The sequence below is a fragment of the Toxotes jaculatrix genome, chromosome 4, assembly GCF_017976425.1.
Source record: "Toxotes jaculatrix isolate fToxJac2 chromosome 4, fToxJac2.pri, whole genome shotgun sequence".
Taxonomy (NCBI): domain Eukaryota; kingdom Metazoa; phylum Chordata; class Actinopteri; family Toxotidae; genus Toxotes; species Toxotes jaculatrix.
The window spans coordinates 27167204-27190392 of NC_054397.1; the positions used below are offsets into that span (position 1 = coordinate 27167204).

Genomic DNA, 23189 nt, shown 5'->3' on the forward strand with positions numbered 1-23189 from the left:
TTGTCTCACTTCTGGTTTTATGCCGGCTAATTCTGCCTACCTTGACGCTGCTGCCCCGTAATGAACGTGATTAACGGTGTTTGCCAAAGCCAAGACCCAAACGGAGGTAAGAATGATCCAATGGAGAGGCCCAGGAGTTAGACTGCCTGTACACATTAACGAATCAGCGTGCAGAATCTTCTAAAGTCCCGCCCACCAGAAGCTTTACTACAAAAAACGCCAGTCACCGAGTTCTTGGTCAATCAGCGGGAGATGCGTCTCCTGTCGCTCAACTGATCGAAATACCAGCCAATCAGCGTTGAGCTATGAGTGTTTGACTTAACAACAAACCAATCGAACCACGCTGGAGGCGGGATAATACGTTTAAAGTATGATGGTCTCCCTCCTACGGATAGAAACACCATCAGTAATAATCATGATAGCGTTTACAAATATAGTGTTCTGTTTAAAGGACATTAAAGTGAATAGTACATTCTCTTTTTTCAACTGCATTCTCAATGGATATAGTGTGTAAAAGGAGACCTACATATTAAAAGAAGTCCCAGACATGAAGGTGTACACATTATACACATTATTGGGGAATATATTTATTGGAATATATTCCAATAAGTATATTCATGTCTACACACTAACATAGGCTAACCCAGACCCTTCAGGAATGCTACCAATGCTGAATTCTTTCCAGTGTTCCCTTTTTTGGTAGTATTGCGAACACACCCACTCATTCTCTCCCTCATGTATCTCCAGGAGGTGAGCGTGTAATGGAGACAGTGTACAAGTTAGGTCAGATATAAAAAGACCGAGGCAAATGTATGTCAGTGTGCAGACCACATGCTAGTTACAAGATTGGGGGCAAAATATTTGAATGTGTAACCTTCTCGTTCATGTCTCCTTCACCATTCGATTTCTACAGTGTCGGCAGTGAGCTAACCTTACCTGCCACTGAACATTACAAGACAGAACAGGACAGTGTTTTTTTGGTGGATTTTTTTTTTTATTATTAAAAATGTTAATAAAACTTAGTGTGTATAAAACAACATAGTACAACTGCAAGAAAAAACACTTCTGAATGTTCTGACATTCTTCTATCTAAATGCTGAGAGAGGAATATCTCACCTGATGATGTGGTTTCTCCTTTTTCATTTATTCTATTTTTTTTTTCTGGAGTTTTTAAGGGTCTGAAGATAGAAGGTCAACACTGTACAGACAGTGAGCCCCTCTGACACTTACTGGTAATTTGGGTATATGTTTCAAAATGTTGAAATGTGAACAAACATGATTTGACTATTGTTGGGGTCGATGTCCTTTTCTCTTTCTTATGTTGACTTCCTCACAAAGGATATTCACGCCATAGGCTGAAAGACAAAGGACACAATCATTACAGAAAAACTGAACAGCAGCTGCATTAGTATTATTCTGTCTCAGTGTTAGTTAAGGCAGAATGTCATTCTTAATTTTTCAGCAGTACATGAACTTTGCCTAAATTAAATGCAGACCTATGATTACAATTGGAATATTATAGATGTAATTATACTTAAATGGTAATTATGGTCAACTCACTAAATGTCTCTAATCACAGAATAATCACAGAAGAGTATAAATGTGAGTAGGCATTAACTGCTGGCTGTTTCTGACAGTGTTTGAGCATTAAGAGAGTAAAGGATGTATCATATCTAAAATATTGTCATCTTATCTGTTGCATGATATGAAAACAAGAACTAAAATTTGTCTTGTGTTTCCTTCATGCTGACTGACAGCAGGCCCTGTGGTCGTAACACGTTAGCATCTGCAGGTGCAAATAACAGGCCTCTAACATTAAAACATTTACACCAAGCTTTATTCACCAAATGCCTTAAACCATCCTGCTTTCATTGGGGTGTTGCCTGCAGCTTCTTTCAGTTTACTTATCCATTAATCTTATCTGTCTTATCTTAATCAGTCAGGTGATCACCATAGATACTACACTCACAAAACAAACATTACCATCATCATTTTAAAAATCATCTTTTACAAAACAGCTGTTAAGGAGGGGGTACAGAGCTTTCCCCTCCCTCAAGGTGCAGGGCACCTAACCCCACAACTGCCCACTGCTCTTAGTGTGTGTGCTCACTGCTCATAGATGGGTAAAAAAATCATCTATTTCCTGTGTGTATAAAACATAAATTGACAATGCCATCATTGTCAATTTATGTTTTATACACACAGGAAATAGATGATAGACTGATTTTTCCTCTTCTCTAAAACGTGTACATGCATCAGGCTATTGTCAGCTGATCTGTATTTTCAAACTGTCTGCAGGACACCAGTGAACACTCTGTGGATATGACACACACACGTGTGTGTGTGTGTGTTACCTCAGTTTGTACTCAGGGTCAGTGTTTTGCAGCAGCAGGTCTCTGATCTCCTCAGGTGGGTTCAGGCCATGAAGCTTTGCTCTCTCCCATCTCTGCAGCCTGCTGATACCTGAACAGAGAGAGAGATGATACGATAAATGATTCAGTGTTTTGTGTGATTAAAAGCCTATTTTTACATCAACTATACCTTCCTAAAAAAAGTGGCACCTAAAAATAATGGAGAACAGAAAAAATAGATACAACTTGGTGCATCAAGATGTCAGTGGAGGACACAAAGACCTTAAAACATGGATATAATGTCCGTGATATCCCACACTGCCTGTTTAAATATATTAATAATCAACTGTTAACTGTAATATCGAACAAGCACACTGTACTTTCACCTCTGTCCTGTGGACAGTCATGTCCAGCTGGACTGTTTTGACCAGGCTGATGCTGAAAATCTCAGGAATCTGACCCGATGCCAACCTCCCATTTTAAAACTAGTTTTAATTCTGTATCTGAACACTTCTTTGTCATAGTAAATGACTTACTCAGCGTGGTGTCCTCCCCCACTGAAAAGTGCTCCAGTAAAAAAGGAGGGGAACCTGGTTAGTCTTTGGGAGGATTTTATTTTGCCTTTACTAGATAGCGTGGACAGACAGGAAACACGGTCCGGCTGGTGTGGATTCGAACCAGTGAATCAACAAATCATACAACTGCTCCTCATTTTATTCCTGTGTTTCAAATATACAAAAAAAAAACTGCACTTTTCAAATGAAAATCCATTTTCTGAATTTCTCTCACTCAGACAGAAAACATTCAGACTCTATATTCTCATCCTGTACATAAATTCAAACCACTGAATAATATTTCTTTTTAATATTCTACAGTATATAAACGTGTCTGTGTGTTACCTGTGCAGGGCCCAAATCTCCAGTCCAGATCAAACTGCCTGAGCTTCTGCAGCTCCTCCTCTCTGACCGTTTCAGTCTCAGGTTCTAGTTCATCAAAAAGATTCACAGAGAATTCAGGTCACTACTGCGTAAGGACGAAGTGTCACAGAAATCCAACACATTAAGATTTAAATGTTTAAAAATTTAGTTTTCTTTTTAATGTCCAAAAAATATTTTTACAAACAATAACATACAATACTTCTGATACTTAAAGGTATCAGTAAAACATAACAATACAAAACACCAACAAACAAACCAAAACTCTTTCCAATGCTGCCTGGAGCTGGAATCAAGACCAATTAAAATATGAATAAAACACATGAAAATATGAACGTAAAAAATATATTTTTGTCTTTTTTTATAACCTGGAGATGCCGACTGGGATCAGGATCTCTACACAACCTCTACACAAAACACTGCTCTGCTCCTCACCTGTCTGTGGTGGAGGAGTAGGAGTCTTCTCTCGTTTGCCCCCCCTCCTGGCTTTCTTTACCACCTTGAATGAGTCAGTTATCAGTCTGCGCTTGGTTGTCATGCTGACTAAACTAGAACACACACAGGTACATACATTAGTCACTGATTGCACAGATTTAATAACCAACACTTCAAAAGCCCTCACACATCCTGTAGACTTTCATTTGACACTAAAATTCCCCACTGAAACAAATACTATTACTACTACTACAGTTACTGTTCCAACCATATCAGCTCAACGTCAACGATGTTTTTTATTCAAATCATAATTATTGTTTTATTCCAATGTGATTTTGAATGAGAAAATCTACATCATCGCCTCAGTGTAATTACTAAGTGTTACTTTCTTCCACGCTGTAAGCTGCAGGCTGTTTGCAGCTGCACTGACTCCCTCTGCCAAAGCTTTGATTTAACCCCATTTAAAATGAACTACAGAGCAGGGTAAACATCTGAATGTGTGGGGGTTACTGCTGATCACTCTTCCAACTAAACCATTCACATTTATTTAAATGTGAAACTACTTCCATTTCACAATAAGAGTATGGGCTGCTGCTAAAAGTCTGTGCTTGTTACTCGCTACGTTTGATCGCAGATTATTAAGCAATAATTAAGTGGTAACATTTTGTCCATGCAGAACGTGCACGGACAAAACTGAGCACAGGCTTCATGATTTCTGGTTTTAACTTTCAAAATAAAACGACGGTGAACACATAGCCAGTTGATTAAAGCAGGAAATGCATCGCTCGACGTATTAACCAGTAATTAACACTTTACAATCATCTGTAACAGGCCCGTAACAGACAGAGGAGCTACCGTGTTTATCGATGATCAAAGCTGCGGGGAATAATCAGATCGATCCAGCACAGACGCGCTTCAGCGTTCAGAAAGCTTGTTTATCAAATATGACAGTCCAGTTTCCTTCCGCAGTCTTACCTGCTTCCTCAGACTATATAAAATATGTGTATGATGCGTCAAATATTTCCTCTTCAGTCACGGACGCAGCCCGACGACCAAAACAATGACGACGACGTCTCTTTCTTCTTCTTCTGGTGGAGTCAAGACCGGTTCGCCTCTTTGCTGCCGCCTGTCGCTTGCTTTGCGTACTGCAGGTCAGCAGAGTCTTAGTGTTATGTTGTTGTTGTTGAACCTAAAGTCATCACGACATAGAACATATATATATTTTTTTACATTCATGTTTAAAATACACCCAATTCACTCTGCTGCAGGCTCACATGGTTTTTATTGCACTCACATCACATGCAATGGATGGTAGAGATGTTTTTAAATGTATTTAAAAATCCTTTGTCGTTTAATATTTGAAAGAAACCCACAAGAGCAGATTTACCTGAATCACAGAAGTTAGTGGAACAGAGGAAAGGATGTCAGGACACATACAGTCCTAACCATGTACAAGCATGTCACACACATGTAACATACAACTGCTGCAGAACTTGCATTTGCCAATTTATGAATTATTTCATTAGTTAATCTTGATGAAGACTCAGACACAGTTGATAATAAGATAATAGAAGATGGTCTGGGAGGGAGAGGGGCTAAATAGATAATTCGAATTTTAATAATTTTATATAAAATAATTATAATTATTATAAGAATCACAGCAACAACAGAGGCAGCAGAAGTATGATCATTATAATGATACTAATACTAATATTAGCTGTGTCTGATATTTGTTACATGCTCCTTGAGGCTCTGAACTCTTCAGATCCACTGTGCTTCAGTCTTTATGTGGATTCCCATGAGCTTCCACAAAGTAGGTTCCAGAGAAAAATGTATTGACAGGATCTTTGTGGCTAATGCTTCAGTCATGTGGACAGATGTAATGTTTACAATGAAAATGATGGTGATGATGATGGAAGTTAACCTAATGATGATGATGATGATGGGTGACAGGAAGCCAGAGGACCATAGCATCTCTCTCTCTCTCTCTCTCTCTCTCTCTCTCTCTGTCTCTCTGTCTCTCTATCTCTATCTCTCTATCTCTGTCTCTCTCATTGGTTGTAAATATCTAAATCAATACAAATCTTTTTGACCTGTTCTGCAGCCTTCTTCCTCAGCATTTTCCTCTCTGTCTCTCTCTTATCTCTCCATCCTGACAGATCACTTACTGTATAATATAATAAAAGGTGTGTGATGTGTGTGTGTGTGTGTGTGTGTGTCTGTCTGTGTGTGTGTGTGTCTGTGTGTGTACACACTCTGGGGTGTGAATTACTGGAAAGAAATGCCACTCTCACTCTTTGTCTGTGTATTTACATTGATATAACATTCTGACTGATCTTAATGAGCATATGCGTCTTTACCCTCTGATAGCAGCTGTAGGCTGAGTGTATGTAAAGAGACGAACAGGAGGGAGACAGAATGATTGTGTCTCAAAATGGACATAGTCACCAATGAGGACCACCTCAGGGCAGCTCAGATGCGTTGACACAGGTTTCAAATAGACACCTGGTACCATGGCAGGGGCACGCTGTGTAAATTTATCAGTTACTTCATAAATTAAATAAACTCGCTGAGACGTGTCTGGAATGGATTTTCCCATTAGAGTATATACTGGGACAGATGTGAGCAGGAAACTTCAGGTCCATTTGTTTTATGTGGCTTTGGCAGTGATTATGTCTTTACCTCTGATTGTCCATCCTGTGATCACATCACATCATAGAAAGATTATATGGACGATCAATGAAAACAAAGTGCCGTGTGTTAATGTCATCAACTGGATATCCCTTGTTTTTTGTTGTTGTTCAAAGAAAGTATTTATATATCTGACACCAAGAGTATATGAATATGATTTTGTAAATGTATTTGTATTGTAAACTTGGCTGGATGACTGTGTTTGTGTACGGGTGTGTGTATGTGTGTGTGTGTGTGTGTCTGTGATGTGTGTGAAGTGTGTTCTCCATCTTCTTGGACACGGGTCGTCAGTCTGACTGGCGACCCTGGAGCAACACAAACAGGGCTTCCTGTTCTGTCCAGCTCTTAACCACATCTAGGGACCTAAATCTGTAACTGCTGTAGGCACACACACACACACACATATACACAAACAGCTGTTTCAGTTTCAGCCTTTTTATCCACAGTTGAATTTGTTTGAACTTTATTTGAATCTGTGGAGTTGTATTAGTTGCATCACACACAGAAAGTACACAAACAAAAATCCTTTCTGGATTTACTGACACTCTCATACTGCTATAAGATGTGGTCCTGTATAACAGACTTCTTCACTTATGAAACCACTAAGTCAGTGGTAGTGAAGAGCTGGACCATCGGAATCATCAACCGCGTCGTCCAACTTCTCATCATCACCTACTTCATCGGGTGAGTCTTTCCCTTCACTCTGGTGTGTTTTCAGGATTGCCCAGTGTTTGGCGACCCTGGAGCAACACAAACAGGGCTTCCTGTTCTGTCCAGCTCTTATTTTATGTGAGTGCAGTAAACCAGCTCTCCATCCTTCCATCTTTTCCCCCGCCCCCACTCTTTATGTCCATCTCTTTTCCCAAGCTGCTTCGTCCTCCTTTCCCTCCTTTTCCTTGATCTTAACTGCCTTGTTTTTTTGTTTTCCAACCTCCTACTCACCACCCCCTCCCTCCTACCCCCATCCTCTTATCTTCTTCTAGAAAGAGAGACAGAAAGAAAGAATTAATGGTATTTTACCACTTCCTGGTTCTCATCCAATGGCAGTCCATTATCGACTCGTCATAAGTGACTGCTGTATAATGGAGGCGTTCAGAGAGTCTGGATGGCATTAGACTGAAGGCAGCTATGATTGAATTATTGTGAAACGTTATCTCCTGGATATGGTTTGCGGTGTGTATTCGTATGTAGAGAGTGCTACAAGGGGGCTGATAGTAGCTTTTTATACAAAATGAGGTCTGCTCCACTCACTGTGGTCAACCTTTGACATGATGGACATAATGCAGTTTGGGTCGTTAAATATTTATCATGCAGTTGATCAGATACACTGCACTTCTGGCTGTATAAGTCTGGCTGAAGTCACTGAGCCCAGCTGTATTCATTGTCAGGGTTGGGTTGAAGCAGCCAGTCTTTTGTCTGAGTCCTTGGATCCTTTTAGGATTCTTTAAAAATTGTTTTTTTTTTTTTTTTTTTTTTTTTTTTTTGAGAACGAACAAATTCTTGTCAAGTTTCAATGTCGCTGGCCAACAGGTTTGTCAAAGTAGAAAAAAACACAACAATAACTTGCCAAGCGTGGTGGTGGTGAGGAGAATAGCCAGCCTGGTTTTTTGTCACTGGTGAAAAGTACCCAACAACTCTGAAAACTTTTTTTAAACAACCTTTTTCTACCAGCTTCCCACTGCTTCCTGTCTTCTTGCTAAGCTAGACTGAACATCCTTGTTTTGGTTTGATTTGCTTGTGACTGTCCATTTAAAACAGAGCCCCTTTGTTTTTTAACTTCATATATGCGTGTTGGTTTCAGGCAGGTTTCTGATAACTCTGCAGGTTTCTCCAAGTAAAACCACCAAAAACTAACTTTGCTTGGTCTAAAGACAGGAAGCAAAGTGAAAGATGAAAAATATGAAAAATGTCTTTCAAGAATTTAAACACTCTTTCATCCTACATATAGAAAGTATATAGAAGTGTCTAGTGTATTATAGAAGATTTTTGGGGGGATATTTTTTTTTAACTTTAAACAAGACCATGTATTTTTCGCTGGTTTCCAGTGTCTTTACTGATCTGTGCCAAACACTGATATTACAGATATTTATGAAGTGTACTTCCCAAAATGTCTGACTGTTGCTTTAAGGTTTCAAATGATGCAAAAAAACACACTTGAAGATTATTTTTATTCCCAGTGGTCACACATACTCATTAGTATGAGTAATGAATTACATAGGGGAAAAAAAGGTTTTATTTGAATATAATTTAAAATTGTGATGTATGGTTTCTATTGACCTTTTAGGTTCTACTCTTATTATAATACAGTTGTTTGACTGTAAATCTTGAAAGCACTGAGCAGAGGGAGGGAGGAGGAGGACTTTGAGGAGTCATTTAGATAATCGGGGGGGGGGGGGGGGGGGGGGGGGGGGGGGGGGGCAGAGAGGTAGAGAGAGAGAGGAAAGAAGAGACTGGCAGAGTGAGTGAAGAGACAGAGAGCTAACTTGTTAACTCGTTGCATTAAGTCTGAAGTTACAGGAAAGGAGCATCAGCTGGAGATCAGTGTCACTGAGCTACAGTCATCTTTAAAGACAGCTGGACCTTTTCCATGAAGAAGAAGACACACAGCGCTTTGATATCTGGATACTGCTTTTACTGTTTTTTCTTTTTCTTTTTTTTTTTTCAAGACAAAGTAATAACGAAGATGTCAACCACATCTAGGGACCTAAATCTGTAACTGCTGTAGGCACACACACACACACACATATACACAAACAGCTGTTTCAGTTTCAGCCTTTTTATCCACAGTTGAATTTGTTTGAACTTTATTTGAATCTGTGGAGTTGTATTAGTTGCATCACACACAGAAAGTACACAAACAAAAATCCTTTCTGGATTTACTGACACTCTCATACTGCTATAAGATGTGGTCCTGTATAACAGACTTCTTCACTTATGAAACCACTAAGTCAGTGGTAGTGAAGAGCTGGACCATCGGAATCATCAACCGCGTCGTCCAACTTCTCATCATCACCTACTTCATCGGGTGAGTCTTTCCCTTCACTCTGGTGTGTTTTCAGGATTGCCCAGTGTTTACTGTGTTCTGGTCGAATGGAAAATCCCAGTTATAGAAATGTATATTTTAACACATTAAAAATTTCATACTATTAAATCTCACAAACCTTGATTAAAGTAACAACTAATTATTAAGAAAATAACAGTGATGATGACATGAGGACAAGTCTCAAATGAAAAGAAAATGTATTTTAGCTAAAGCTAAATAAGCTAAATACACTGTAAAGTATTATGTCATAGGTTTTATTATATCATATTTAATCACTAACAATCTAAACTAAAATGTAAGTGTGTGTGTGTGTGTGTGTGTGTGTGTGTATATATATATACACATACACATATACACGTATATACATATATACACATATATACATATATACATATATACATATATACATATACATATACATATATATAAAGACATTTCCTCCAACTAAGCTATGAGCTGTTTTATGTTTCGTTTCTATTACGGTTTCTAGTTGACAAAATCATAATCAGTAATGTCTTCCAAAGGTTAGCTTTACTAAAACTCAGACACGGAAATAAATTAGGATTCATTACCTCAGATGAAGGTCAGTCTGACATCCCGTACATGTATGAAGGTGTATTAAACTTGTCATTAGTCAGATCCGCTCTTGAATATCTTACTTTACTTTTAACATTCACTGATTTTGTTTCGGTTATTGTTTGTTTTGCTAATACACAAATGATTTGCAATTTTTAGTAAGCGCTTCTCTGACACTAGTAGAGATGCAGTTTAGTAGGAGCAGTACACAAACTTTAACTTATGCAAACACACTCAAGCACAAATAAATAGATGAAGAAAAAAAATGATGGGGACCTTCCACCCCCATCTGGTGTCAAATACATCTTTAACCTTTATCCTTCACTAAAACTCTTAATGTTTCTGGTATAATGACTCCATTACTGCACAAGCCTAAATCTTCAGTTTTAGCTCAATGTCACACTGTGTGTGTGTGTGTGTGTGTGTGTGTGTATACTTCAGGTGGGTCTTCCTCTATGAGAAGGCCTACCAGGTGAGAGACACAGCTATTGAGTCCTCAGTGATGACCAAGGTCAAAGGTTTTGGAATCTACAATAACAAGGTTATGGATGTTGCAGACTACGTCACTCCCACACAGGTATGGATGCGTAGATGGATGGATAGACAGATGACAAACAGCAGTACACAGTGGAAGTGATGTGTTATATATGTGTTTTCTATAGGGAGCTTCAGTCTTCTGCATCATCACCAAACTGATCACTACAGAGAATCAAGTCCAAGGACACTGTCCTGAGGTCAGCTACTGTTCTTTATAACTGCCCCTTCACAGGCACTGTTTATTCTAATAATGCTGCCGTTTCTGTTACCACTGTCACTCATTTAAATATACTGATATGATTCTTGAAATTTTATATCATATTTATTTGTATCCTACATTTAAAAGTGTCTTATATGGACTCACCAACAGGAAACACATGTTTTTGTTTGGGTAGTGCAGAGTTGTGAAGTTGTGAGGTACTACATTGTCCTGGAAAAAGCAGACGCCTTTGCTACCCTGTAAAGTATGAAACTGTAGAAAACATCAGGTCATGCCGGCCAACAGTCTGCAGCACCATAGAGTTAAAGAATGAGCTCCTTTCTTCACCAGTCTTTGGCTGAGTTTTATTCAACCATGTCTCAAGAAGCAGAATATTGTATTTTTGCCCAGTTTCAATACACCTGTCTATGGTGGACTATAAGAAGCACAACAGAGCAGAGAGACAGAGAGAGATCTGTCCAATGTCCAAAACATCCGCCAAAGTATCCTCATCTGCTCTAAGCATGAACACATGAAAGCTGCCCATGAGTCATGATTCATAAATCTCAGGTTACACGCATTATTAGATAAAGTCAGATAAAGATAGTTGCACTGACCGCACCAACCAGGGCAGAGCCATACACACGTTTTAAAATGGCCGGTCATTAGTTTGAATGTTTTTCTTATGAAATACATTGCGGGATGAGAAAATGCTAATCAGTTTTTCAAGTGCCCCATAAGCTGAACGTTGTTGGTACATTGAGCTAATCAGAGCGGAGAACAGCTGAGTGCTGCTGGAGACAGAGCTCAGGAGAGAGGACAGAATCGAAACAGCACATATGTGGGCCGTATAACCAAATGATGAACTGAAAGAGGGGAAACTGCAATTCTCTGTGGGTTTTCTGCTACGATTTCACATCATACACAGTTATTTGATATGTTGTTCATACAAAAATAATTATGATGTGTGTTTGTGATGTTACCCAGAGCGAGAATAAGTATGTTTGTACCAAGGACAGCGACTGCACTAAATACCTCAACAAGCCAGGAAGTTATGGTGAGATCTTCAGTCCGCCTCTTTTTCTTTTCCTCTCATTTCTGCGTCGCAGTATTTGATGAGGACAAATTTATAACTGTTACTGTTAAAACACTTGAACATGTGTTTTAAATGAATGCATTCCACTTGCTGTTTCTAAATCTCTCAGTCATTGGTGCCTTTTCAGAGTTTTTAGAAGCTTTTCTTTTCCTCCTCAGGAATCATCACAGGGAAATGTGTCCGCTTCAATACCACCGCCAACATGTGTGAGATCAAAGGATGGTGTCCTGCCGAGATAGATACCATCAAAGCGTAAGACGATACCGTGAATGTGATACGGAGCTTTTTACTAGGATATGCTATCGCTGTACTGTTATTCTAAAGGGTGATTCTGACTCCAAACATTCAGAGAAATCAGGGTTACTGTTATAATAAGTACATGACATGCCGCTCAATTCAGACACACCTCTCTGTCCATATCAGCACCTATCCATGCAGATAGTCTTTGGATAGTTTTGTTTGACCAGCTTTTGAGACATTGAAGGTTTCTGCCTCCACCCCTGTGAAGCGGGGGGGGGGTGAACAGAATTTCGTCGGTCGGCAAAAACGACAGCCACAAAAAAAAAAGAGAAAATTGTGAAGCTCAAGAAAAATAACAATCTCTGCTTCTGTGTTTCTCTCTTTCTCTCTTTCCCAGTTCAGCAATGATGGAAGTGGAGAATTTCACTATTTTCATTAAGAACAGCATCCGCTTCCCCACCTTCAACTATACCAAGTACGACAAGTAGGATTTTAAATATGATGATGATGATGATACAATGAGACCACGTGTTGACGTGATGATGTGTCTGTGTGTGCAGAGGGAACTTCCTTCCTACGATCACTGACGATTACATCAAAAAATGCAACTTTGACATGGTCAACAACACCTACTGCCCCATCTTCAAGGTGGGAGACGTGGCCCGCTACGCACAGCAGAACCTCACCAAACTGGCAGAAAAGGTAAAGGACCACAACTGTCTCAAATTTCAAGTTTCAAGTCAAGTCTCAAGTCTCAGCACTCCATACTCACTACTACCACAGTATTCCCCTGGTTTGTTGTGTTATATGAATGTCAGACACACACACACACACACACTCAGTGTGTGTGTGTGTGTGTCATTTCTCCTAAATGCATCAGCCACTGCAAATTAATTGCACAAAATTGCACTAAACTGAATCCCTGGGAGATTTGGTCGAACACAAACATACTCATCCATGTACCTCTCCTGTCAGGGAGGAGTGATTGGAATAAAGATCGGCTGGATGTGTGATCTGGACAAGTCAGACGACCAGTGCAACCCCTCGTACTCGTTCACCCGGTTAGATGCCATGTCACAGAAGAACAACGTCTCACAGGGCTACAATTTCAGGTATTTTAGCTGCATTTTTTGGGCTGAAATGTTCCACCCAGAGAACTGGACCTGTGAAGTTGAATACAGCTGGCCAGATCACCATGAAATTCACTGCAGATGTTAATGTTCCCCACGAGATGATTTCCAATCATGCTGGTAAATCCATGACCTTTCCTCTAACAACACGAGACCAAAACTTCCACTTTTACACAGGAAACATAAAAATATCTAATGGTAGATTTACTCCTTTGTTTTTTATTCTTGTTTTCATTTAACATTTTAAATCAGGCTGGTAGCAGGTTTTACCATTCATTGTCATTATTTGCTCTGTTGATGCTTTCGAATGTGAAATACAAATGATCGCTTATGGTTTCGATTTTTTTTTCTCTATTAAGACATAAATGTCATTCTCAGGTGCACGCAGATACATACGCTTTAAATAGTTTTCTTTAATATAAAAATGATTTGTCTGTCTTCACAGGTTTGCCAGATACTATAAGATGGAGAATGGGACGGACTACCGCACTCTGGTCAAAGCCTATGCTATCAGGTTTGATGTTCTGGTCAATGGAAATGTGAGTGTATATCTTTCTGCATCAGCAGCTCATTCCCAATCAATATATTAAAGTTGAAATGTGTCCATTCAGAAATAATGAATGTACTGAAGACTCAGGAGATGGTAGAGACAGGAATTAATTGAACAGAAGAAGTAATTTCTTACAGTACTACTTTTATGAAGTGCTGATGACACCCAGGAGACTGAAACCTGCTCATATAATCTACTGTTCTTCCTTTGTAGGCAGGCAAGTTCAACATGATCCCCACACTGATCAACATGGTGGCAGCCTTCACATCAGTGGGAGTGGTGAGTTGTACTGGTTTACAGGACACAAGCAGCGTAAAAGTTCATTACGTACCAGTCATTTTACATTCATTGTTTTGTGTGTATTTTCTCGGAACTGGTTAATGGAGCCAGAAATTACTCTTTTATGATTTTAATATTTGTATTCAAGTACAATTTTACCTTTATTGTACTTAAATATGTCATGAAAATTTCTTCAACTTCTTCTTCTTATTATTATTATTATTGTGCAGGGTACAGTGCTGTGTGACATCATACTGCTGAACTTCCTGAAAGGAGCGGAGCAGTACAAGGCCAGAAAATTTGAAGAGGTAAAATACCTGACTCAGTTTATTAAAATGTAATGTGTAGTGTGTGTGTGTGCGTGTGTAATGTGTCGACATGGAGCAGCATTGGAGAGTGGAGTTTCAGGGCAGAAAACAATGAGCTAAAAGAGGCTAAAAGGTGCTGTAGAGCAGAGGGGGATAGATTACTCTCTACAGGTTTGAAAGTAATGATTAAAGCAGCTTTAAACTACAAAATGTCAGCATGTTGATAAGCTATAAGGAATAAGGAAGTTAATAAACTGTGTTTTTGAATGTAAAAGAATGAAATCCAACCCCTGTAGCAAACAGACTTAAAATTATTGACTTTTCTTTAAATGCTAATGCTCCATTAGAATAAAATAAAACAGTAATTGTGGCTTGTGCAAAAGTCTGTGCTTTGGCAGATTTCAGAGACTGCACTGGTTTTATAGCCAGATGAGTCTTTCTGTTCTTGATTGAGGAATTTTCATCCATCCATCCACAACATATAGAAACTCATACATACATTTCATGTCTGTGTTTAGTTCAGACATGACGAAACTGGAGTTAATAGGTTCTGACCCTGTTTCTCTCTCTGTAGGTGTCAGACAACCCGCTGGAATCCCACAGGAATGGATTTTACCGCTCCCAGCTGTCACTCAGACATAACGAGACCATCATGAGGTCCAGTGACTCAGGGGCCTTTTCTATTGAACATTACAGCTAAACCTCTGGAGCAAGAGCCAGAGGTCAGGGAGCAGTGGACTCAGGAAGATGGGAGTGGGCTGGGTTTCTCTAAAAATGTCAGCCTTCTCATTTTTATCACCTTTATTTATTCAGAGCTGTCTATATATAACATAGTATCTCAGCATCAACATTATGTCAGTGTCAAAAAACATCTGAAGGACATGGAATTGCTGCTATGTTGCCCTAAAATATTTCAAAACAGCTCGTGACAATGACAGACAAATATATTTATTACATTTAAAACAAATACATAAATAAATAAAAGACAGAAGCATGCGTGACTTCAAAAAAAGGAATTAAACCTGAAAAATATTTCCTCTTTGAGTTCTCTTTACTTCTTTTGAACCATGTATTGAAACTGCTATAATCTAGACTTTATGATGGAACGTCTTGAATAAAAAAGGCATGGCATGCATAGGGTTCACTGTAATGGCTCTATTGTGGTTTTCATTCTAATAGATTTAGTCTGAGTAATGGATATAGACTGTGGTTTGGTTGGACAGAAGAAGCCATTTTCTCTCTGATGATAGGCTGGATAAAGCCACAGCAGCGAGGGAGGGCATGTTTTCCCTAATATAAGTGTGTGGTTATGTTAAAGTGAATGCTAAAAAAAAAACATTTAAAATGACAGGAAAACATTTTCAAATGTGTTACATCAGTATAGTCTTTAGTCTTGTTTTACTCTCATCAGGGCAGAATGGATGTGAGCATTAAAGGCTCTTCACATCCAGACTGGCTGTTTCCACTTTCCACTTTAATTCTGTTAGACTGGCCTCTGCTCAGGTTGATGTTAGGTACAGCTGGATCAGGAATTACATCCAGTAACCAAAGTCCTCACACTAATGGAAACGACTCCAGTTGAGAGCATTCGAGATCACTTTGGTTTAGACCAGACACAGTGACAGAACTGATTACTTTTCATCCCCAACATGATATATTAGGACATGGTATATTAACATGATATATTAGGATTATTAACATCATATCCATTTTAAGTTTTAAATTAAGTTCTTCAGTAAACTGGTTTAGCAATAAAACCTGCCTAGAGGAGCTGCAGGGCTGTAGACTCCTGAGTCACAGTCTGTCAGTTATGATTAGTTTTCTTGTTTACTTTTATCTTTCTGGTATTATTCTGTCCCTGCTTATTACAGAGTATATCTTGCAGTTTCCTGATGGTTAAGGTACTCTCTGGGATGATGCGTAAAATCCCCACCTCCCCCTGTCATGTTAATCCAATTCAAATGGGGCTAGAACAGGGTTGCTAATTAATAGCTTCCACTCTCATATTCATACTCGGCTGCAGTAAAGTGACCTTTATGAGGATATAGCTGGTGTAAACAACCATAATTGGCATTAAGTGGTTCACTCGGCTCCACATTCTTTAATAGCCTGTCTGTGGTCTGCTCTTCATTCCTCTGGATTTCCTCTCTGTGCAGGGGGTTGTGCTGAGGTTTGATTAAACGGACGAGAAGGCCAGAAGAACAAAAACTGAAAAAGAAATGCCACAATCAGGCAAAGGTGAAGAGCCCTGTTAACATCAGTGAGGCTTCCCAATGGTGGAGACTGCAAGGGAACTCAGTCCTGGACTTATCCACTGGGACGTACCCTGAATGATGGGCACACAGAGAGGGCTGATAAAGAGATTGGTGGGGCCAGTAAAAATGTTTTGAAGGTTCACCAGCCCACTGATGCCCACTGAAACTCCAACAAAGATTGTTGTGACACATATACTCTCTTACTCACCAATTTATTAGAAACCCCTAGCATTAGGGTATCAGCTTTGCCTCTCCCTTTTCCCCCATGTTTTCCTGTTGGTTCCACTTCCCAGTGTTTCATTCAGTGTTTCTCTCCCTGCTTTCCCATCAGCCATTTCAGCCTGCTTCATTTAATCTCCCTGTTCACCACCTGCTCTGCTCTACCATTCCAAGCCTCTCTGTCAGTCCCGCTCCAGCACTACTCCAGCACCACCACCACCACCACCTCTTTGATCCACCATTCTAATCTACAATAAACTGCCCATTAACCATCTTCCGTCTCCTGGTCTGAGTTTGCATTTGGGTCCTAAAACTGAATTGCTATAACACCTAAATAAAACTAATACATTGTAATACAACAGTCTTACAATGAATCCTCTCTTCATGAGAGCCATCATGTTCAGATTTTATTGAATCTTGGTGGTTTTACATTTTAGAGGTAAAGAGCTGTAAAGAGTTATCTGAGTTAGTTTGTTGTTGTAATTTGTTGTAACATGTCTGTGTGGCTGCTAAGCTACAAGAGCAACTACTGCACATGCACAGTTAATGTGTGAACTGCAAATACAATGAAACAGTATTGTAAGGATAACTCTGTGTCTGCGGTGTCCACAGACAGTGGGACAGCAGGAGGTGCACATCCACAAATTACTATAATTGAGGCGTCAGAGGTCCACAGCTGGTATACACTGAGGGAAAACAAACACTTCAAACTGACAGCTCTGTAGTACTTGTGCCACTACTCTGTGTCCCTCTGGACGGACCTTAAAATGGACATGACAAAATAGTCAGCTCTGATATTTTACTGTATTGCAAAGCCCTATCTCCATGAAATGACTGAAAATGTGTCACCAACTCATTCTTAAGTAATTCGGTTCTATAAAGCCCTTCTTTCTTTTCTCTGTTCTTTTTTCATTTTCATTATGATCAGTTTGTAACTGCATTTTTGGACCCCCTAATAAATGAACGATAAGAACAGTTGGTATTATTTTAATAGAAACAGTTTATTTACAGTTTCTTCCAAACACTGAATAGTGTTGAACATTTTATGACTCTGTCTGTAGAGTGTCTAGTAACAAAAATGGTGAAGACAATTTCCATTTGTATGTTTGAAATTTTGCTTACTGTTTATTTTCTTTCTGTCTGTTACAGTGGTACATTTCCATTTGTTTTTTGTCTCTTTGTGCTCAGTTTATTTCTAACGCTCTCTGCTCTAACTGTTGTTTACCTCGCAAAGTTACTTTGGCTTGAATAATATTAAAAAGAACAGTTTCCAAACCATCCCGCAATGCTCCGCGCAGCTACGTCATTGTGCCGTCACTTTCCAAGATGGCGGTATTTGCGTGGCAACATTAATGTTAGCATAGGAGAGACTGTTGCAGAGGAAAAAGGTATTTGTTTCATTCTGTTTTCTTGGTTCATCTGTGTCTGCGTTAGTGGGTACCGATAGCGCCCCGACTATGAAGCCGGAAGTGATCTAACCGTGTACATGTAGCAGGTTTTCTTCCGGCTTCTCGCTGTAACTTGGGTTAGCTTGTTAGCTTGGATGTGCAATGCTAGGCTGCTGCTGTTTGAAGCAGCTCTGTGCCAGATGAGCCTGATGCTCGCTTGTTGGGGCCAAACGAAACAGTGGTTTTGCTGCGGATTTAGCCCGTTGAGACTGTGTTATCCCCGACAAAGCTTAAACTCCTAAAATGGGAACAGCAATAATTGGACGTCGTGTTGTGTTGATGTGTTGGAAAACGTCTCCCCTGAGACTCGGCTGGCTCTGTAGTAAACACAGGTCACTGCTGACGTAGTACCGTCAAATGAGGCAGATGCTCCGTTATTGGATCGGTGGTGCGCATGGGCCGGGCCGCACGTGCACGTGCACGTCCACTGACTGTGTGAGTTTGGGTTCAATCACATCAGTAACAGGTGTGTGTTACTGACCTTGTGCTGGATGTCTCTGCTTTGTTCAGAGACTCTCATCAGCTTTTCACAACGACAGCTGCTTCTACCAGCTGAGAAATCCCACCTACAGTGAACACAACAGTCGTGCATCATCATCATCATCATCATCCTCCTCCTCCTCCTCTTCATCTGTGCTCAGTTACATGAAGCATTTGCATCATTAGAGCTACACTGATAAATTGGCCAGGTTAACATAATTCACCAGTTTAAGGTTATTTCAGATACATCTGTATCAATATCAGCCAATCAATAAGAAGATGTACAGACCCAGAACTGACAAGTGATGCAGATTTCATATAAAACAGTCCTTTTTCAGGGATAAAGAAACTTCAGTAGCTTTATTTTCTACAGGTGCCCCAACGTTTATGTGTACAAAGGATCACTATACCCTTTGAAGCATTATTAGGACAATACTTTACTGCAGGAAAAGAACCAGACAGCGGTTTCACATGATGGATGACCAGCACAGTCTGCAGAGTTAAACCCCACTGAGCTGGTTCGGGCATTGTTCTACACAGACTATAGGTGGATTGTTTTAATACACACATAATGCAATGTCACCAGCTGTTCTTCACACATACTGTAGGCTACAGTTGTACTCCTGTGTTGAACACTACAGCACCTATGGTTAGCTTTTGCTAACCAGTAATTATAGGGTAAAAACAGTAACATTAACCAAATTACATCCACCAAAGCAGATACATTTAGTATATAGTTTTTTAACATATAGCTAACCTGCTAACGGTCCAGCCTTCATCTTCATGAACTCTTGAACTCAGTCGTATCCATTGTTAACTGAAACTATCATCTGGTGTAGCTCATCTCTCTCAGAGCTGGTTTTCTGAGTTGGCTGAGCTTAGTTCTTTAACATCACCTTTCATGTGATCCAGTCTGTGAAGATGCCTCTCACAGATGATTGGTGGTGCTTCTGCCACCTGAACCAGAGAAACTCTTGGTTTAGAGTTTGTAGTGTCTCCCCTGGGTAGCAGATTTGGTACCCGACCCTAGCTGCAGTGGGGGCTGCGGCGTTATTGTTGTGTTTGTGTTTCCTCCTTCTCAGAGCAGCCTGTCTCTGTTTGGTGATTCCAGAGCTGAGACCTGCCGACGAGGAGAAAAGCATTTGGAGGACATTGACGTTGACCAATAAGGAGTTGAAATGAGTTCTTCAGAAGAGGTAAGGTTTCAGAAAAATGAACATTATCTAACTAAGTTGTCCCGACCATGTCCACCACAGACTAAAGCCCAGTGGCCACACCACTGTCACTCACAGCTCTGCCTGTTGGTCACACACTTTTCTTTTCTTGTGCAGATTTTTGCAGTGTGGACAGCAGCTGCTCTAACATGGTCAATTCAGTAACATGTGAAGCTCAAATCACTCTGACCTTCATGTCTCTGTTTCTGTCAGGTGAAGCAGACAGACTCAGACAGGAGCAGACCTCATGAGTGTCACAAGTGCGGCAAATCTTTCAGTCGGATCTGTAGCCTCAGGAGACACGAGCTCACTCACTCTGCAGAGGAAGTCTTCCACTGTGAACAGTGTGGCAGCACTTTCAGCCAACTGAATGCATACAACCTACACCTGTATACCCACCCTGAAGAGACACCATACTGCTGCGACCAGTGTGGGAGGGATTTCAGTGACCAGAGCTCATACAGGAAACACCTGCGAGACCACACGGGACCATATCAGTGTGACCAGTGTGAAAAGAGTTTCAGTTACTTCAGTATTTACAAGATACACATGCGTGTCCACACTAAAGAAAAGCCGTACTGCTGTGACCAGTGTCCAAAGAGTTTCAGTTTTTTGAGCTCATACAAGCGACACCTGCTCAGCCACAGTGGAGAGAAGCCCTACCAGTGTGACTTCTGTGGGAAGAGTTTCACCCAGTCAGGGCATTTCAGTCTGCACCTGCGTAACCACACCGGAGAGAAACCGTACGAGTGCGACCAGTGCGAAAAGAGTTTCAGTGATCTGAGTAGTTACAAGATACACCTGCGTGTCCACACGGGAGAGAAACCGTACTGCTGTGGCCAGTGCGGGAGGAGTTTCTCTCAGTTAGGCAATTACAAGTCACATTTACGCATCCACACTGGAGAAAAACCATTCCGCTGTGAACTGTGCGAGAAGAGTTTCTCCATTTCAAAAACATACAAACAGCACGTGCGCACCCACACCGGAGAGAAACCGTACAAGTGTAAAGAGTGCGGGAAAGGTTTTGGTCGCCTAAGCAACTACATGCGCCACCTTCGTATCCACACCGGAGAGCAGCCATTCAGCTGCGATCAGTGCGGGAAATGTTTCAACAGTTCGTACAGTTACAGCCGTCACCTGCGTGTGCACACCGGAGAGAAACCGTACTGGTGTTCGCAGTGTAAGAGACTGTTCACACGCTCACAGTCGCTGAAGAAACACCGCTGTGTCGAAGTAGACGAGGACGAAGACGGTCCCGCCGTGTGCACCAAAGAAGAACCAGTGAGCTGCTCGTCAACAAACGACACACAATAACAACAAACAAAATACATGTGTGTGCATACTTTATAATGGAGAAACACGTTACTCAGTACAACAGTGTGGCTGTGGCACAGAGGATATAACAGACTCTGAAAACACACACAGCTCTCATTAGTAGGATCAGTTAATTATTGATTTGTTCATTGTATAAGACGTGACACTAAAAATATATACAATATATCAACAGACTTATCTTTATTATTATTATTATTATTAATATTAACCACTTTTTATCTATTCTTGGACTAAGATTAAAAAAAGATCATGTAACTGCACAAAGTGTGAAGTTATTAAAGGGTAGCCTTGCACTAAATCCACTTTTCTGAGTTGGTAAATATCACATAGTACAGTTAGGCCATTTTATGACACCATCTGTTGAGCCCAGTCCATTTTCACAGAGCTGATTAAAAAAGAAGTTTTCTTCGTCTTTTTCCCAGTGAAAATGCAGCAGTCCTGCTCGGTTTAACTCCAAAAATCAGTGAAGAGTCTGTGACGACGCTCGGCCCCAAAAACTCCCAGTTGACAGGGTTGGAATGCATCTTATTAAAACCCGTACAGGGGGGCGTGGTCATGTGTAAAGTTATTCTTTATCCCAGATGTTTATCACAGACTGGGTGAGTGACATCGGTACCGAGTGTGTTGAACCACAGCCCAAAGTTAAAGGAACTCATAAATAACGTTTAGTTAGAAAGATCTGTTTTTGAAGTTAAACGTGTTAATGGATAAGTTTGAAGTATATGTAGTTGTTCATTTCATTCTCTTTACGAGAATAATTAATTCATCATTTGATTACAAACTGAAGCCATCATGTGTACAACTGGGAGACGTCTTTACTTGGGCTCTGTCCAACAGAAGGTCCTCTGGATCAGTTCAGTAAACACTGATAATAAGTTGATGTGATGTGATGTAGTTGTAAAATGTCATCATGCTAACAGGGAGGCCTTTAACCATGTCACATGCCCCACATGTTTTTCACCAGTCAAAATGCCAGTCCAATATATCTGGCTATGGATCATTTTCAGTAGAACGTAGTTCATCATAACAGCTGCTGACGGAGTCTGTGGGTTATCCCGAGATACCAACCCAGTTCATCTGTGATCTGTTAATTCTGTCTGTCCTTGGATTGTACTCTGTATATAAATAGTTGTCTGAAAAATATTGCTATTAATAAATGCACGTTCAACTCAAAGCTGGAAACATTTGAAACAGTGGACAAAGATGATGATGATGATGATGATGATGATGAAGATGAAGGGACAGCTCCAGGAACATGTCTTCAAACAAATCAAATCCCTGAAATCAGGTTTTGCTTTTTCTTTAATGTTACAGTGTCCCAGGTGGACTGATGTCCATCACAGCTTCTCTGGCATCATGTTTGTATAAAGTCAGTTACATGAACTTCACATATATATACTCACAAAACTATTAACGACTATTCTATATTGTGTGTAGTATTAGTGTTTCAAGAAGAAGAGATCAGCTAGAATTGTATGACGATATTTTGCAGAGGAGAGTTTTGGTGATTGGACTCACTCGTGATGAGAAGCTTCTTCAGTAAGAGAAGGGTCCAATGAAGACAGGAGACAGGATGTGGTCCCCCGGAGTCCACGGCCTGGTTGTGGTAGAGCAGAGCCAGCAGGTGGACGGTGGAAACTCTTGTTGAGACTCTATGGAAGTCCTGCAGGTCTGAGTGGAGATTAAACCTGTTAACTGGTTTTAATGTTGTGGCTGGTTGGTGTGTGAACACGCTGTAAAATAAAGACTGAAATAAATGAATGAATTCTGAAGTAAAGGTTTGTGTGTAAATTAGTTAACATGTGGTGAAGGGTTTCTAAAATTGTGAACACACACACATTTAATTATTGTTTTTGCAGCCGTGTATT

The 23189-nt window shown here is 40.2% G+C and overlaps 3 protein-coding genes across 6 annotated transcripts; 2 read left to right on the forward strand and 1 right to left on the reverse strand.

Moving 5' to 3' along the window:
• Positions 1 to 978: 978 nt before the first annotated feature.
• On the reverse strand, positions 979 to 4823 carry pold4 (DNA polymerase delta 4, accessory subunit). Of its 2 annotated transcripts, none has more exons than XM_041037052.1 (5): positions 4697 to 4823; positions 3722 to 3834; positions 3251 to 3334; positions 2355 to 2463; positions 979 to 1355 (listed from the first exon to the last, which is right to left on the reverse strand). In XM_041037052.1, exons 2-5 carry the CDS (start codon positions 3822 to 3824, stop codon positions 1331 to 1333), a joined length of 321 nt encoding a protein of 106 aa, XP_040892986.1. In that variant the 5' UTR covers positions 3825 to 3834; positions 4697 to 4823; the 3' UTR covers positions 979 to 1330. The 2 variants fall into 2 exon arrangements, with proteins under 2 accessions (XP_040892986.1, XP_040892987.1); XM_041037053.1 differs by having other exon boundaries at positions 4577 to 4708.
• A 4302-nt stretch (positions 4824 to 9125) lies between these two features.
• On the forward strand, positions 9126 to 15490 carry p2rx3b (purinergic receptor P2X, ligand-gated ion channel, 3b). The gene is made up of 12 exons (XM_041037042.1): positions 9126 to 9437; positions 10473 to 10608; positions 10694 to 10765; positions 11755 to 11824; positions 12022 to 12115; positions 12501 to 12578; positions 12664 to 12805; positions 13079 to 13215; positions 13679 to 13772; positions 13997 to 14062; positions 14293 to 14370; positions 14945 to 15490. Exons 1-12 carry the CDS (start codon positions 9316 to 9318, stop codon positions 15068 to 15070), a joined length of 1215 nt encoding a protein of 404 aa, XP_040892976.1. The 5' UTR covers positions 9126 to 9315; the 3' UTR covers positions 15071 to 15490.
• Positions 15491 to 18156: 2666 nt separating this feature from the next.
• On the forward strand, positions 18157 to 23082 carry LOC121181205 (zinc finger protein 239-like). Of its 3 annotated transcripts, none has more exons than XM_041037044.1 (3): positions 18157 to 18232; positions 19884 to 19968; positions 20200 to 23082. In XM_041037044.1, the coding sequence occupies exons 2-3, from the start codon at positions 19951 to 19953 to the stop codon at positions 21298 to 21300; spliced, it is 1119 nt and encodes a 372-aa protein (XP_040892978.1). In that variant the 5' UTR covers positions 18157 to 18232; positions 19884 to 19950; the 3' UTR covers positions 21301 to 23082. The 3 variants fall into 3 exon arrangements, with proteins under 3 accessions (XP_040892978.1, XP_040892977.1, XP_040892979.1); XM_041037043.1 differs by having other exon boundaries at positions 18166 to 18232; positions 19855 to 19968; XM_041037045.1 differs by having other exon boundaries at positions 18214 to 18232; positions 19860 to 19968.
• The last annotated feature ends 107 nt before the right edge of the window (positions 23083 to 23189 follow it).